This window comes from Colobus angolensis, unplaced genomic scaffold, assembly GCF_000951035.1.
Source record: "Colobus angolensis palliatus isolate OR3802 unplaced genomic scaffold, Cang.pa_1.0 Scaffold289, whole genome shotgun sequence".
NCBI classification, from domain to species: domain Eukaryota; kingdom Metazoa; phylum Chordata; class Mammalia; order Primates; family Cercopithecidae; genus Colobus; species Colobus angolensis.
In genome coordinates this window covers 1,466,882-1,482,064 of record NW_012116143.1, presented here as the reverse complement: position 1 = coordinate 1,482,064, position 15,183 = coordinate 1,466,882, and the positions used below count along the sequence as shown (strand labels likewise).

The window sequence follows — 15,183 nt, the reverse complement described above, 5'->3', positions numbered from 1 at the left end:
GTTCACACCATTCTCCTGCCTCAGCCTCCCGAGTAGCTGAGACTACAGGCACCCGCCACCATGCCTGGCTAATTTTTTGTATTTTCAGTAGAGACGGGGTTTCACTATGTTAGCCAGGATGGTCTCTATCTTCCAGACCTTGTGATCTGCCTGCCTCGGCCTCCCAAAGTGCTGGGATTACAGGTGTGAGCCACTCACTGAGCCTTGCTGCCTGGATAATTTTTTTTAATGTTTTTTGTAGAGATGGTGTCTCACTTTGTTGCCCAGCTGGTCTGTAACTCCTAGACTCAAGTGATCCTCCTGCCTCAGCCTCTCAAAGTGCTGAGATTACAGGTATAAGCCACCATGCCCAGCCTTCACAGCAGTTATATCCATAAATCAATCTAGTTTCACCAAATAATCCACCAAAACAAACTGTACTGGAAAACCTGTTTAAAGTCACACAAAGTCACACAATCTATAAAAAGCAAAAGAAAAAAAAAGAAAGAAAAGAAAATCAGCAGAAAATGTTAATTTGCTAATTTCTAGGAACAAATACAGAATTGTACAAATCTGTTATCAAACTGAAGAACTTCACAAAAATCCTATCTCACATACCAAATCTTCACATGTACTTCTAGGAGGGGACAAAGGATGAAAGATTAAAAATTCTGAAGTAGGACTGAAAGGTACTTTTCTATACAATGGAAAAAACAAATCTATGAAGAGCTGAAATCTAAATTAAAATTTTAATGTCCCTTACAGATTTAGAGATAAGAGATACTTTACTTTTAAAATATAAAGTTGCATTAAGTATAATTTGGTATGTTCAAGAAATAAAGTTTGCTGTATGTTCTAATTAATATCCAGATCATATGCATAAATGTACCAAACTTATAGTCCTAAATTTTGTTCAAAAGAGCTGTAAACTACTTTTTGAAGATGGTAATAGCTATTTACATAAGTTGTAAAAACCGAAAACATGAGAAACATATATGTATTATAATAGAAAAGAAACACAATTATTACACCCTCTAGATTTAAGAGAAGTATGAGAGAAAACCCAAGTTCTAACTGACAAGATTTGGCCACAAATCTGTCTATTCTCAGTATCACTTACTGAACAAGAGATTGAGATTTTTCTTTTTGTATAGATGCTTTTTACTTTCAAAGCATTTTAAAGATTTATAACAACTGAATCCTAGATGGAAACAAGTCTATTTCTGCAAGTTAGTTTATTTCAGGATTTGATGAGAGTTACTGTAAAAAAATCAACCTGTGCTTTAGTTCCCCCTCAAATATTACAGAAGAGTAATAAGTATGAGGTAAATTATAGGAAGATTCAAGTCTACATTGTACTTTGACAATTTAGCCAGAGAGATGTGCTTGTCAGGATCTCAGACTACATTCCTGAGGAAAACATGGAAAGATACTCGTGTTCCAATATTTCAGAAATGTTTAAACTTCAAGTACTATTAGTAATGCTTATTTTGTAATTAAATCACAACTAAAATGTAAGTTTACTATTCAATAAAGCTGACATTTATTTTTTTTAACTCTAATCTCATGACAGATTAGCAATAAAACTTATATCTCTGCCTTTAAATCAAAACTCCAGGAAATCCGCAGCAACATAAATCCATTTCAGTGTAAACCACAAAGATTTGATACTATAAACTTTCTTAAGTCTTTTGAGGTATTACTTTGAATAAAAACGCAATAATAGGCCAGGTGCAGTGGCTCATGTCTGTAATCCCAGCACTTTGAGAGGCCAAAGTGGGTGGACTGCCTGACCCACCTGGCCAACATGGTGAAACCTTGTGTCTACTAAAATACAAAAATTAGCCAGACGCCTGTCATCCCAGCTACTCGGAATGCTGAGGCAGAAGAATCACTTGAACCCAGGAAGCAGAAGCTGCAGTGAGCCGAGATCGTGCCACTGCACTCCAGCCTGGGCGACAGAGCCAGATTCTGTCTCAAAGAAAAAAAAAAAAAAAAAGGCAGTAATATAAAATTCACCTTAAATATTTTATATAAGTTTATTGACTAAATGTTTTCTACTTTTCAGGAGGGGGAAAAGTTAAAAGAAAATTAAATTTCCCCTTTTAGGCTTTCTAGAGATTTGCAATAGTAGTGAGGGAATAGAAGCTCGAGAGAAAAGAAGGGAAGGGGATATGGCACGCTAAAGAAAGCAGAGGGCAAGGGTTGCCTGGACAGCAGACAGGGACAGTGTCCCATAACAGTTTGTTTCCATGCCTGTTGTAGTAGTCCGTCTTAACTGAAAATGATCATGAGGGCAATGTACGTATTCAACAGAACAGAATACGTACAACAAAGCCAGAACCAAGATTAGTATTATTCAGATCAGGCGTCAGCAAACTTTCCATAAATGGTCGTTATGGTTTCTACAACTACTTAACTTTGTGGTTAGTAAAAAGCAGCCAAAATATCTGAACAAATGAGTGAGTGGCTATGTTTCACAGAACTTTATTTATGGACAATGAAATTTGAATTTTACATATATTTTCATGACATGAACGATTACTCTTCTTTTGATTATTTTCAACCATTCAGAAATGTAAAAGCCATCATTAGCTTGGACCATACAAAAATAAGCAGCAAGCCATGCATGGTGGAGAGCACCTGTACTACCAGCTATTCAGGAGGCTGAGGTAGGATTACATGAGCTCAGGAGTTAAGAGGCCAGCCTGGGCAACATGGTGAGACCCTGTCTCTTAAAAAAAAGAGAAAGAAAATAGGCAGCAGAAAAGATCTGAACAGTGAGCAGTGTGCCAACCTCTAATCCTAACATTCATAAATATTAAAAAATAACATGAAACATTTATGTTTAGTAAAATACCTAGGATACACAGTAGCTTTGTGAGGAGGTACATGCAGGAGATTTGTTTGAACTCATAAACAGCACTGAAATAGTGAATAAGACTTTGAATGGTTAAGCACAAGAACTTTTTTTTAAGAGACTACTTCTTTTTTGTAGCTCTGTTGTACAGGCTGAACTCAAACTCCAGGGCTCAAGTGATGCTCCTATCTCAGCCTCCAACCACGCTGGGACTCCAGGCATGCACCAACAAGCCCAGGTAAGAATTTTTTTAATCCATGTCTTACAAATTCTTACAAGAATTTAGTGAGGTTTAACTTAAGTACTATAAATACTAAAGAACACTTTTGAAAGCACTTACTCAGTCTGAATCACAAACAATTGTGAGGAATATCACATATGGCTTAGAATACTTCATGATTTTTGGAAAGTATAATTTAAATCTTTTGAAAGAATTTTCATTTATTCTAATTTTTAAACTAGAAATAGCCTGATACATGAATGTGAATGAGCATATGAAACATGTCTGCACAAACCACTGAAAATATAGAAGCCTGAAATGATAGGTTTTCATTTGGATGGTACTGAACAATTTGTAAGTTATTGAGCTTCCCTGCTATTAAAGAATTTTCCAGGCTGGGCATGGTAGCTCACACCTGTAATCCCAGCACTTTGGGAAGCCGAGGCAAGAGGATCACTTGTACCCAGGAGTATGAGACAAGCCTGGGCAATGGGATGAGATCCTATCTCTACAAAAATAAAAAATTAGCCAAGTGTGCTGGAAGGTTCGTTCCTGTAGACCCAGCCATTTGGAAGCTGGGGCAGAAGAATCACTTGAGCCCAGGAGATATGGGTTGCAATGAGCTATGATTGAGCCTGGATGACAGAGTGAGACCCTGTCTCAAAAAAAAAATGTTAAATCTGTATTTTGTTACAATTAACTACCATAACAAGTTCGTTTAATATCATCTCTAGTGAAGAAACAGGCTGGGTGCAATGGCTCGCACCTGTAATCCCGACACTTTGCGAGGCCAAGGCAGGAGAATCGCTAAAGGCCAGTAGTTCAAGACCAGCCTAAGCAACATAGTAAGACCTCGTCTCTATAAAAAATAAAAAATTAGCCAGGTGTAATGGTGTGTACCTGTAGTTCCAGCTACAAAAAGAGGGGAAAGGAGGGGAGGGAAAAAAATCAACTTTTCCTATTATTAACATTTATCAAATAGAAAAATTCCCACAAATGTTGGTATTTTCTCACCTAACAAAGGATGTTCAGAAGTCAAATCTTCTCCTCTCCCCACAGTTATAGCTGCTGGAGACAAAGTGGGTGGTGGTGGGGTTCTATCCATCCGGACACATTCATCTGACTCTTCTGGCATTTCTTCTTCACACACATCTTCTACCTGATAAACCTGCAATGACAAACCACACTGCCTTAAAATGTTTCCAAAACTAAATTTAATCAAGTGTTCTTAATTTCAGAAAACTAAATTCTATGTGTATTAAATTTAAAAACAAGGCAAAAATGACTACTCTGACAGGCTGAAAGGAAAACTTTAAAATTGCTCAAATGAAGTTTTTCATATTTCTTGATAATATTTGACTGAAAGCAAGCTGTGAATCAGTATCTACACCAAAAATCACTAAGGTTTCAAAAAAGATGATACTCAAGTCTGAACCTATTTTTAATTTTGATAATTAAAAAATACAAATAAAATAATGATTTTGGGAATTCAATTGTTTTTGCTAGCTTCTAACTGTCATGAATCAAAACAGATACTAACATTTTTCACAGGCACACTAAGTAATTCCCCACAATGACACATTATTATTAGGACATGTAGGATTCTATCCCAGGCTCTTCCTTATTATTATGTAATTTAAAGATTAAATTATAAAAAGTAACATCTGAGAATCTACAAAAATGATATGCAATTATATCTCTCCTTTTCTGTTCTACTCAACAATCTAATGACTCTTTATACAGTAATATGCAAACAGAAAATATCTTTCCTTGAAATACACACACATACACACACACACACACACACACACACACACACACACAGCCTAAGCTCTTTGACACCTTATTTTTTTACTCTTTTTATAACATTCCATACTTATGGGAGAAAGTTTTTAAGTCTATAACTTAACCACCTTGTTATCCAATTGTAAAGATTATACTTAAGAAGGAAAATGGGGCCAGGTGCAGTGGCTCATGCCTGCAATCCAGCACTTTGGGAGGCTGAGGTGGGTGGATCACTGGAGGTCAGGAGTTCCACACCAGCCTGGTCAACATGGTGAAACCCTGCCTCTACTAAAAAAAAATACAAAAAGTAGCCAGACATGGTGGCAGGTGCCTGTAGTTCCAGCTACTTGGGAGGCTGAATCAAGAGAATCACTTGAACCTGGGAGACAGAGGTTGCAGTGAGCCAAGATCAGGCCACTGCACTACAGCCTGGGTGACAGAGTGAGACTCCATCTCAAAAAAAAGAAAAAGGAAAATGGAATTGAAAGCAACCTGAGAAGGAGCTATGTAAGTAGAAATACTTTTTTTTTTTGACAGAGTCTCGCCCTGTTGCCAGGCTGGAGTGCAGTGGTGCGAACTCAGCTTACTGCAATCTCTGCCTCACGGGTTCATGCGATTCTCCTGCCTCAGCCACATGCCACCATGCCCAGCTAATTTTTTGTACTTTTTAGTAGAGACGGGGTTCACCAGGTTGGCCATGATGGTCTTGATCTCTTGACCTCGTGATCCGCCCAGCTTGGCCTCCCAAAGTGCTGGGATTACAGGCGTGAGCCACCGCGCCAGGCCAATACCTTATTATTAATGTTTCCATTTCAAAGAATACTTCTAGAGATTGACATGGGTATTTTAATTTATCATTTATTATTTACTTAACCATTATTTATGAAAAATGATAGATTAATAAAAACAAAGCCATGAGTTAATTTCCCTTCTTCTACCTATAAAGTTTATTACTTAAGTTTACAAAAATTATGAGTTTTTAAAATCTTATTTAACCAAACTGACTATTCTTCCCGTTAAAAAAATGTTTTTTGAGAAAGGGTCTCACTCTGCTGCCCAGGCTGGAATGCAGTGGCTCCATCATGGCTCACTCAGCCTTGACCTCCAGGCTCAGCTTCCTGAGTAGCTGGGACCACAGATGTTCACTAACACACCCAGCTAATTTTTAAATGTTTTTTTGTAGAGATGAGGTCTCACCATGTTGCCCAGGCTGGTCTCAAACTCCTGGGCTCAAGTGATCCTCCTGCCTTGGCCTCTCAAAGTGCTAGGATTACAGGCATGAGCCACCGCACACCTAGCCCCATAAATGTTAACAAACAAACAAAAAAACTTTCAACATTCACAAGAAACCTTTCAGTGACATCTAATATTGTGTGCATTTTTAATCAAACAATTTAAAAAGTTTGATGTTTTAAGGTATATAAAATTATATATAAAAGTGATCAGGGTTTCTGAAACCAAAAAACCCATGTGTTGTAAAAGGGACAATCAAGCTTCATCTATAGGTATATAACAATAAGTTATAAAGGTAACAATAGGTGACAGTCAAAACTAAAATAAAATAAAATAAAATAAATAATCTTTCCAAGGCTCCACTAAGATTGTCTTTTGTACAACTTTAAAATTCTACTGTTACTGGATAATTTTTTTTTTTTTTTTTTTTTGAGACGGAGTCTCGCTCTGTCACCCAGGCTGTAGTGCGGTGGCCGGATCTCAGCTCACTGCAAGCTCTGCCTCCCGGGTTTACGCCATTCTCCTGCCTCAGCCTCCCGAGTAGCTGGGACTACAGGCGCCAGCCACCTGGCTAGCTTTTTTTGTATTTTTTTAGTAGAGACGGGGTTTCACCGTGTTCGCCAGGATGGTCTCGAACTCCTGACCTCGTGATCTACCCGTCTCAGCCTCCCAAAGTGCTGGGATTACAGGCTTGAGCCACCGCGCCCGGCGTTACTGGATAATTTTATATCAAATATAATATTATACCAAATATAAAATTCAGAACCGTGATCTGAATCAGCTACAAAGTAGGCAACATTTTTTAAAGTTATTTGCTCACAACCCTGCACCTGGAAAATAAGACAGATTAGATTCTGTGCCTCATGCCTGAATCTCAAAAGTGAAAGCAGTCATTTGTTATTGTTCGGAGCAACAATTATACCTACTACATCTGTTCATGACGATAATGGTTTTTTAAATGATGATAACGCCCAATATAGGTAAAATCATTCTAAAAAGCGTCTGGGCATTAAGAAAAAAAATCTAGTCCCCAAGGGTAAGTGCTGTCACGGTGAAAACTTTAATTTGCCTTAGTGTTAGAAATGTTAATTCAGAGATAATTAAACAAATACGGTTTTATCAACCAGCTCAATTTTATCTATGTAGCATTCCTTCAGTATGATAGTACTTTTCTTTCCAAGAACATGATCTTTGCTTAAAATGCTGAAACTCTCTTTAATCCTAATGCAGTTACATGTTATTCAAACATCGGCTAGAGTATCTTTTAAGAAATCAAAGCTTGATCATACATAGAATTCTAATTTTTAAAAACAACAGTAGAGTTTAAAGGATGAAAAGAGCCATAACACAAATAGCATATTTTGAAATAATCCACCAAATACTATAAAATACTTTCCACTCATTATACTTAAAGCTAACTATACATACTTCCAGAACTCTCATATAAAGACGAAATAAGTACATGAATAAAAGAAGTAGGCAAAAACAAATCTGTCACAGACATCTGGCACAGTCAGCATTAACAAATCTAAATGTAACAACTAAAATGTTGAAAAAAGCAAAGTAGAGGTTTTGCTCACTCACAAGATCATTAGGAAACTGCACATCACAATTACTGTTTAGCTCATAACTATAACTATTCTAAAAATAACAAAAGACTGCCAAACTTACCTCAATAAAGTCCAATATTCCCATCTGTTTCCCTTTCCTAAATAAACTGAGGAATATTTGTTTATTAGTTCTAAATTACCTACCCTCAACATATTTATACCCAAATGTCAATAAAAAACTTTAAATCTTAAGTATCTTTAAAAACATACTGATTTTACTTTGAAAATTCACCCTGATCTTTCAAATTTCCACATCTCTTAAAAAATACAAGTTTCTACCTTTAAGTATTTGAAACAACCAGCAAAATATAAACTGTGAAGAAATGTGTTTTAATGGAAAAAATAACACATTTGGTCAAAGGTAATAAAAAAATAGAAGTTTAATAAATTATTAAAGAGTTATGTTACCCAAAGAAAAAATATTAAAAAATATTTAGAAAGGTAACATGGAAATATTAATAGCAAGCATAATAACCGTATCAGTGATAGCAGAGAAAGTTATTAATATCATTTTTTAAACTTCCAAAAATGTTTTAAGGTAGAAGTGCAGGGGGCAAGAAAATATTTTTGGTTTTAGTTTTTAAAGTATTATGTTCCAAATATATATATATTTTTTCTTTCTTTCTCTTTTTTCTGAGACAGAGTCTCACTCTGTCACCCAAGCTCGAGTGCAGTGGTGCTATCTCGGCTCACTGTAACCTCTGCCTCGCAGGTTCAAGCCATTCTTGTGCCTCAGTCTCCCAAGCAGCGGGGATTACAGGCATTCGTCACCATGCCCAGCTAATTTTTGTATTTTTAGTAGAGATGGGGTTTCTCTAAGTTGGCCAGGCTGGTCTTGAACTCCTGACCTCAGGTGATCCACCTGCCTTGGCCTCCCAAAGTGCTGGGATTACAGGTGTGAGGCACCACACCCAGCCTTATATTTCTATCCCAAATTTGCTCCTCCATAGCTTCCCCTAACATAAACAATTAAAAAAATACAAGGACTATAAAGAAGTTTTATTTTTTACTTTTTTTTTTTTTTTAATTGTATTTTTTTCTTTTCTATTATGCCCTGCCTGGAAACTGCCTTACTTTTTACTGGTTAAAAACCAAATCACTGAACTAGGTAGTGAGAAAGTAATTTAAATTAAAAATTTTTTGAAGGTGCTGTACACTTCCTAAACTCCTGTTTTTGTTACAATATCCACAGTAAACTCCAAAAATCTACTGAAAGAAAATATAGACATGATAACTGAATGACAAACTTTTAAAAAATTTTTCTTTCCCTTTTTTTGAGACAAAGTTTTGCTCAGTTACCCAGGCCACAATCTCAGCCCACTGCAACCTCCACCTCCCAGGTTCAAGTGATTCTCCTGCCTCAGCACCCCGAGTAGCTGGGATTACAGGTGTGGCCACCACTCCTGGGTAATTTTTGTATTTTTTTGTGTAGACAGGGTTTTGTCTTGTTTGCCAGGCTGGTCTCGAATTCCTGAGCTCAGGTGATCAGCCCACCTTAGCCTCCCAAAGTGCTGGGATTACAGGTGTGAGCCACCACACCCAGTCAAGTTCTAATTTTAATAAAAATTCACAGAAAGAAGAATTCAATCTCTTTGTGCCTATTAAGATCAGTCAGAATGACAAGAATACAAAAATCTATACATTTGTTTCATGAGAATTCCAAAATGCTTTCCATTAAAGAACATTGAGGATAATCCAAGTATGAAAAGAAAAAATAAGTATTAATAATAAAAAATACTTTGAAACTCCTTTCTGAGCTAGTATTTATTAGCTTTTAGGTGATAAAATCTCTTGGATGAGGTGTAATACAAAACCTCCCTTTAGGAAGATTCTTCTCCTCAGTTACAAATTATGAATCTGACCCTTCTGACTAAACAATTAGAGAGCTTACTTCAGTTTTATAAATCTTAAAATGTCTTTTAGAGAATGTTTAAAGAAAAGTATTTTTCAAGATAATTTTCCTTGCTAGGCAACAAGTAATTGTTTTTACAGGTTATTCTTAAAAATTCCTCTACAATCTCAATTATTCAAAACTTTTACTCCTCTAAATGGATTTTTTCATCCTCAGTATTAAATTTATCCACTAAGATTTTTTGAGCTTTTTAAGTGATAAATATTTTAAGCACATATTTTCTCTCAGTAGAAATAAAAAACCATTAAGTTTAATAATTCTATAAGATGGTCTACAGTTAAATTTTTGGCAAAGCTGGACTCTCTCCTAGAATAAATTTTTTAATAAAATTCCAACTACAAAGGATAATTTTACCAAAAAACTACATCATATAAGCATACCTGCAACTTGAAACAAAATCCCCTAAAGGCCCAGGACTTCAGGATGCATAAAACTAAAAGGGTTAGGCTAGATAAACCACACGTTTTGAGAACATACAAGCCAACAGAAGGGATCTATGAAGGATAATCACCTTAAGAGAAAAAACTTTGTGCAGATGACACTGGTTCAAATGCATTCCCTTGGGGAAAAAAAATCAACTCTGTAAAGATAGCAGATGGATTTGTTTAAATAGTAATAAAATTAACGAGGGACTTTAATTACCATCACAAATTATAAAGCATGCAACCATACTAAACAAACAATGGCATTTTCTTTGCCCATACAGCATGTTTGTCAGAATACTGACACATGGAAATTTCAAGCTTTTTTAGTTCAGAGGCATTTAGATCTTGCAATAAAACATAGTGTGGGAAAAAATCGTTTTTACTTTCAGTTCAGCAAGAAAGTCAAAGAGCTTCCAAGGGCTTACCACTGGAGGATCAACAGGTGCTGGTGGTTGCACTTGTAGGTTTACCGCAACTGTCTGTGGAGGAGGAAGAGTCTGAAATGGCAACTGGACCAAAGCTTCTGCAGCTGGAAGCTCCTCTTCTGATACCAAAGCATTCTGCACCAAAACCTGGCCCTGGGACAGAATTTCAGGCTGCACTTGTAAAGACTGCATAGACTGCAAGGGCAGTGGTGGAATCTGAGCTGGAGGAGATGTCGACATCTGTGGAGGACTCGCAATTGGAATTGGAGAGGACTGTAGGGATGAATATTGCTGGTGTGATGGAGAGACAATCTGCTGGCCTGGGGATACCAAGGCAGACTGCTGAACTGGGCCAATGTGTACAACAGGGGAAGCTGGAAGTGGAAGATGGGATGGAAGATTCAACTGTGCTGTAGGTTGTACCTGATTAGCAGTGGACTGCTGCAAATTTGGCCCTGGCTGGAGAGCTGATGACACAAGAGGGTGTGGCTGAATAAGTGCTTGTGGATGAATAATTATAGTAGGAGACTGACTTGGTGAATGAGGTGGTGGAGGAGACACCACTACAGACTGCTGTGCTGACTGTGACTGATTGGGAGACACTGTTAAAGGAGGTGGATGACTCTGAATCGGTGAACAATGCTGTGACTGGGCATTACTGGGAGCTGGAGGAAGCCCATGGTTCTGGAGTGGTATACAGTGCTGGGATGGGGGTGGGTCTTGAGTTGAATTCTGAAGTGTGATTGGCTGAATTTGCTGTTGCTGCTGTTGTAATATCAGCTGATGATGGGAAACTTTGGAAGGTGGTGAATGAAGAGGAATCTGCTGATGTTTTATTAGAGAATGAGGCTGAATTGGAGAATATGAAGCTGTGAGAGAAAAAAATGACAATTAGTACTGATTTCAAAAATACAGAAATTTGTAAATAACTCTAAAGGAAAAAGTGTTCATATCAGAAGGTCATAATCATCAGAATTCTATTACAAGTTTTCCAGACAAGAGTACTTTGCTTTTTTTTTTTTTTTTTTTTGAGACAGAGTCTTGCTCTTGTCACCCAGGCTGGGGAGCAGTGGCACAATCTCAGTTCACTGCAACCCTCCACCTCCCTGGTTCAAGCGATTCTCCTGTCTCTGCCTCCTGAGTAGCTGGGATTACAGGCACCCATGCCATGACCACGCCCGGCTAACTTCTGTATTTTTAGTAGAGACGGGTTTCACCACGTTGGCCAGGATGGTCTTGAAACCTGACCTCAAGTGATCTGCCCACCTCAGCCTCCCAAAGTGCTGGGATTACAAGCGTAAGCCACCACGCCTGGCCTGAATACTTAATGACAAACAGGTTTTCCTTGGAAAACTTTAAAATATCATAAAATATACTGTATTGTGATAAGTTCTAAAATAAAACTGCCTAAAACTTAATAATCTGAATCTGTACATAGTTTGTTCTTATTATATTTTATAGGTCACCTGAATATCTGCATTAACTTATAGCAAAGTTTATACACTTGAATTTCTTCTTTGCGGGAAAAGAGGAGTATCATCATAGAACAAGTATAACATATATAAAGATAACTTCAAAATCATAAAAAGGCTACAATAAAATTCATAAAATAAAGATCTCATCCTTTCTAATCCATATCTAAACTTGCTTCCAACTAATAGGGTAATTACTTATAAAGCTCTCCAAATGAGTTTCCATTTTTGAGCTGAGATGAGGGTATATCATTTGACCCAGGAAGAGAAAATGTTTTGTATAATAATTTAATGTGATTAAGCAAAAGACATGTGTAAATCCTGTAGCACAGTCAAATAATCACTGTAACTAAGAACTGAAACTCAGGGGCCATTCTAAATCTAAGAAAACACTAGTTTTGCTTGCAGAGAATGAGACAATCAAAGCCCACACTACCTAAATAAGGGATTTTGTTAACCCTTTTCCCTCACCAAAAAACCCCTTCAACGACTGATGTGACAGTATGAGGTTTTCTCCACAAAGAAGCCACTCTCAACAGGAATAAATATATGTAAGAATTAGCACAATCAAACGGTAGGGAGCTCCCCATCATTATGCCTTTTCCGCAAACTGGTGACACATGTTTACAGAAAGGGAGATGCTGGTGAAATCCTCCCTAAGTAAGAATGGAAACTGAGTTCACAAGAAGATAAACTGAAACAATTGCTTAATGTTAATATCAGGTAAAAATTACACAAATTTAACACAGATTTAAAGACAGGGCAATTTTTTTTCCTAACCTTGGAATATTAGGAGAAAGACTATATTACACCTTACATCTATTTTTGTGTTCAACCACATTTGTGACAACAACTTTATAAAAACTTTCCATAACTTTTTTAAAAAACATTTTTATATTTGGTTATTATTTAAAATGTTTGGAATCCTTTAAAGAAATTAACATCTGATTAACATCCAAAAAAGAGGCCTTTAGAAAGTTCAATAAATATCCACTAATTGTTTACATAAAAAAAAAAGGAAATCAAGTCAACAATTTTCATATAATAATATAATATCTAGGACTAGTACTTCACACTAAGACTGAAAATTTTATGTCAGCCCTTTCAAACTGTGTTGATATAGACTATGCTATACAGTATTCAAAAAGGGTGAATTAACTAAATCTTGTATTTCTATAGAGTGCCCTTCATCCAAGGGGCTCAAAGTGCTTTCACATGTCTCTCATTCATACTTACAAAATGCCTGTGGTATAGGTGGGTATTATTATTTCCCGCCTACAGATAAGTAAATAGACTTTTTTGCAAGCGGAACAGCAAAGGCCCACTTCAATTCAATTTTGTAAGTAAAGTTTTAAGTTAAATTTACCATACTCTTGAAGTACTATGGATATTACATCTACTAGAATAACAATTCTGGCTGAGCGTGATGGCTCATGCCCATAATTCTAGCACTTTGGGAGGCCGAGGCAGGAGGATCACCTGAGGTCAGGAGTTCAGGACCAGACTGGCCAACTTGGTGAAACCCCATCTCTACTAAAAATACAAAAATTAGCCAGGCGTGGTAACACATGCCTGTAATACCAGCTACTACTCAGGAGGCTGAGGTGGGAGAATTGCTTGAACTCAGGAGGCTCAAGTTGCAGTGAGCCAAGATCGCGCCATTGCAACTCCAGCCTGGGCAAAAGAGGGAGACGCCATCTCAAAAAAAAAAAAAAAAAAGAATAACAATTCTTTCTATGCTCTGGTAAGTAAGCAATCTTTTTATATCCTAGAGCTGTGACAATCCAATAGATTAGCAATCTATCCTTTCATCTAAATTACATTTTTCTTGGATCAGAAATCAAAGTGTGTTTATTTTATATTAGTCCATAAGTCCAACTGATAAGCACATATATTACAGAATAATGATGTGGCTATGTGAAGCAATACCTCTGTCAAAGAAAAGACCTAGTGCTCTGAAAAAAAAATCCTATCATGTTGGTTAATTTCTCTAATTTTAATAAACATCTTCTTATTGTTAGGGTGGCTTTATAGTCAGAGAATTAATGGCTGACATCATCTCTCACATATATATTCTATTATTTAAGTAACACATATTGGCCGGGAGCAGTGGCTCACGCCTGTAATCCCAGCACTTTGGGAGTCCAAGGCGGGCGGATCATGAGATCAGGAGATCAAGACCATGGTGAAACCCCGTCTCTACTAAAAATACAAAAAATTAGCCAGGCACGGTGGCGGGTGCCTGTAGTCCCAGCTACTCGGGAGGCTGAGAGGTAGGACAATGGCGTGAACCCAGGAGGCCAAGCTTGCAGTGAGCCGAAATTGTGCCACTGCGCTCCAGCCTGGGAGACAGTGCGAGACTCCATCTCAAAAAAAAAAAAAAAAAAGTAACACATACTATTTCATTCAGTACAGCAATCTCATGAAAGTGACAGGGTACTATACCAATCCAACATATTACAGATGAAGAAACTGTGAGTAGTTAAGTGACTTGCCTGAAATCATCTGGCTATTAAGGACAGCGTTAGGTCTAAAAGAACCTATGATCCTAACTGAGTCTAGGGACCTGTTATGGACTGAGTGTGGGACAAAATTCATACGCTGAAGCCCTAACTCCCAATGTGTATTTGTAGATGGGGCCTCTAAGGAAATAACAAAGGTTAAATGAGGTCATAGGGTGGGGCCCTGACATGACAGGGTTTGTGCCCTTTTAAGAAAAGACATCAGAGAGCTTCTGCTCCCTCCACCCACCACACACTCAAGAAAAGGCCAGGTGAGGACATCTGCAAGCCAGGAAGTGAGCCCTCACCAGAAACTGAACATTGCCAGACCTTGATCTTGGACTTTCCAGCCTCCAGGACTGTGAGAAAATTAATTTATGCTCTTTAAGCCACAGTCTATGGTATTTTGTTAGGGCAGCTGGAGCAGATTAATACAGGACCTTCTCACTACACAATGAATTAATGTCTACAAAAAACAGTATATATATTTTTCCAATTAAACTACTTTCATAAAATCCTAAAAACTGTGATAAAAAAAACTTCAGCTCTAATACAGTTCATATTTCCAGACATTTAAAGTTTGACCTTATTTTATATATTAAAAATAGAATTTACTAAATATCAAGTGGAAACTCCACCTTTAAAAAGAAATGATAAAGAAAACCAAGTTACTTTAGCACCCTAAAAATACATATAAGAAAACAATATCCGGCCGGGCGCGGTGGCTCAAGCCTGTAATCCCAGCACTTTGGGAGGCCGAG

General features: G+C 37.2%; 1 protein-coding gene across 3 annotated transcripts in view; it reads right to left on the bottom strand.

Moving 5' to 3' along the window:
* The window catches only part of PHC3 (polyhomeotic homolog 3 (Drosophila)), a 100,611-nt gene that overhangs the window by 25,754 nt on the left and 59,674 nt on the right, over positions 1 to 15,183 (bottom strand). For all 3 annotated transcript variants that reach the window (XM_011949003.1, XM_011949001.1, XM_011949002.1), the window contains 2 exons: positions 10,450 to 11,318; positions 4,074 to 4,227 (listed from right to left, as the gene is read on the bottom strand). In XM_011949003.1, coding sequence (XP_011804393.1) covers positions 4,074 to 4,227; positions 10,450 to 11,318 — 1,023 coding nt within the window. The remainder of the gene's footprint in view (positions 1 to 4,073; positions 4,228 to 10,449; positions 11,319 to 15,183) is intronic.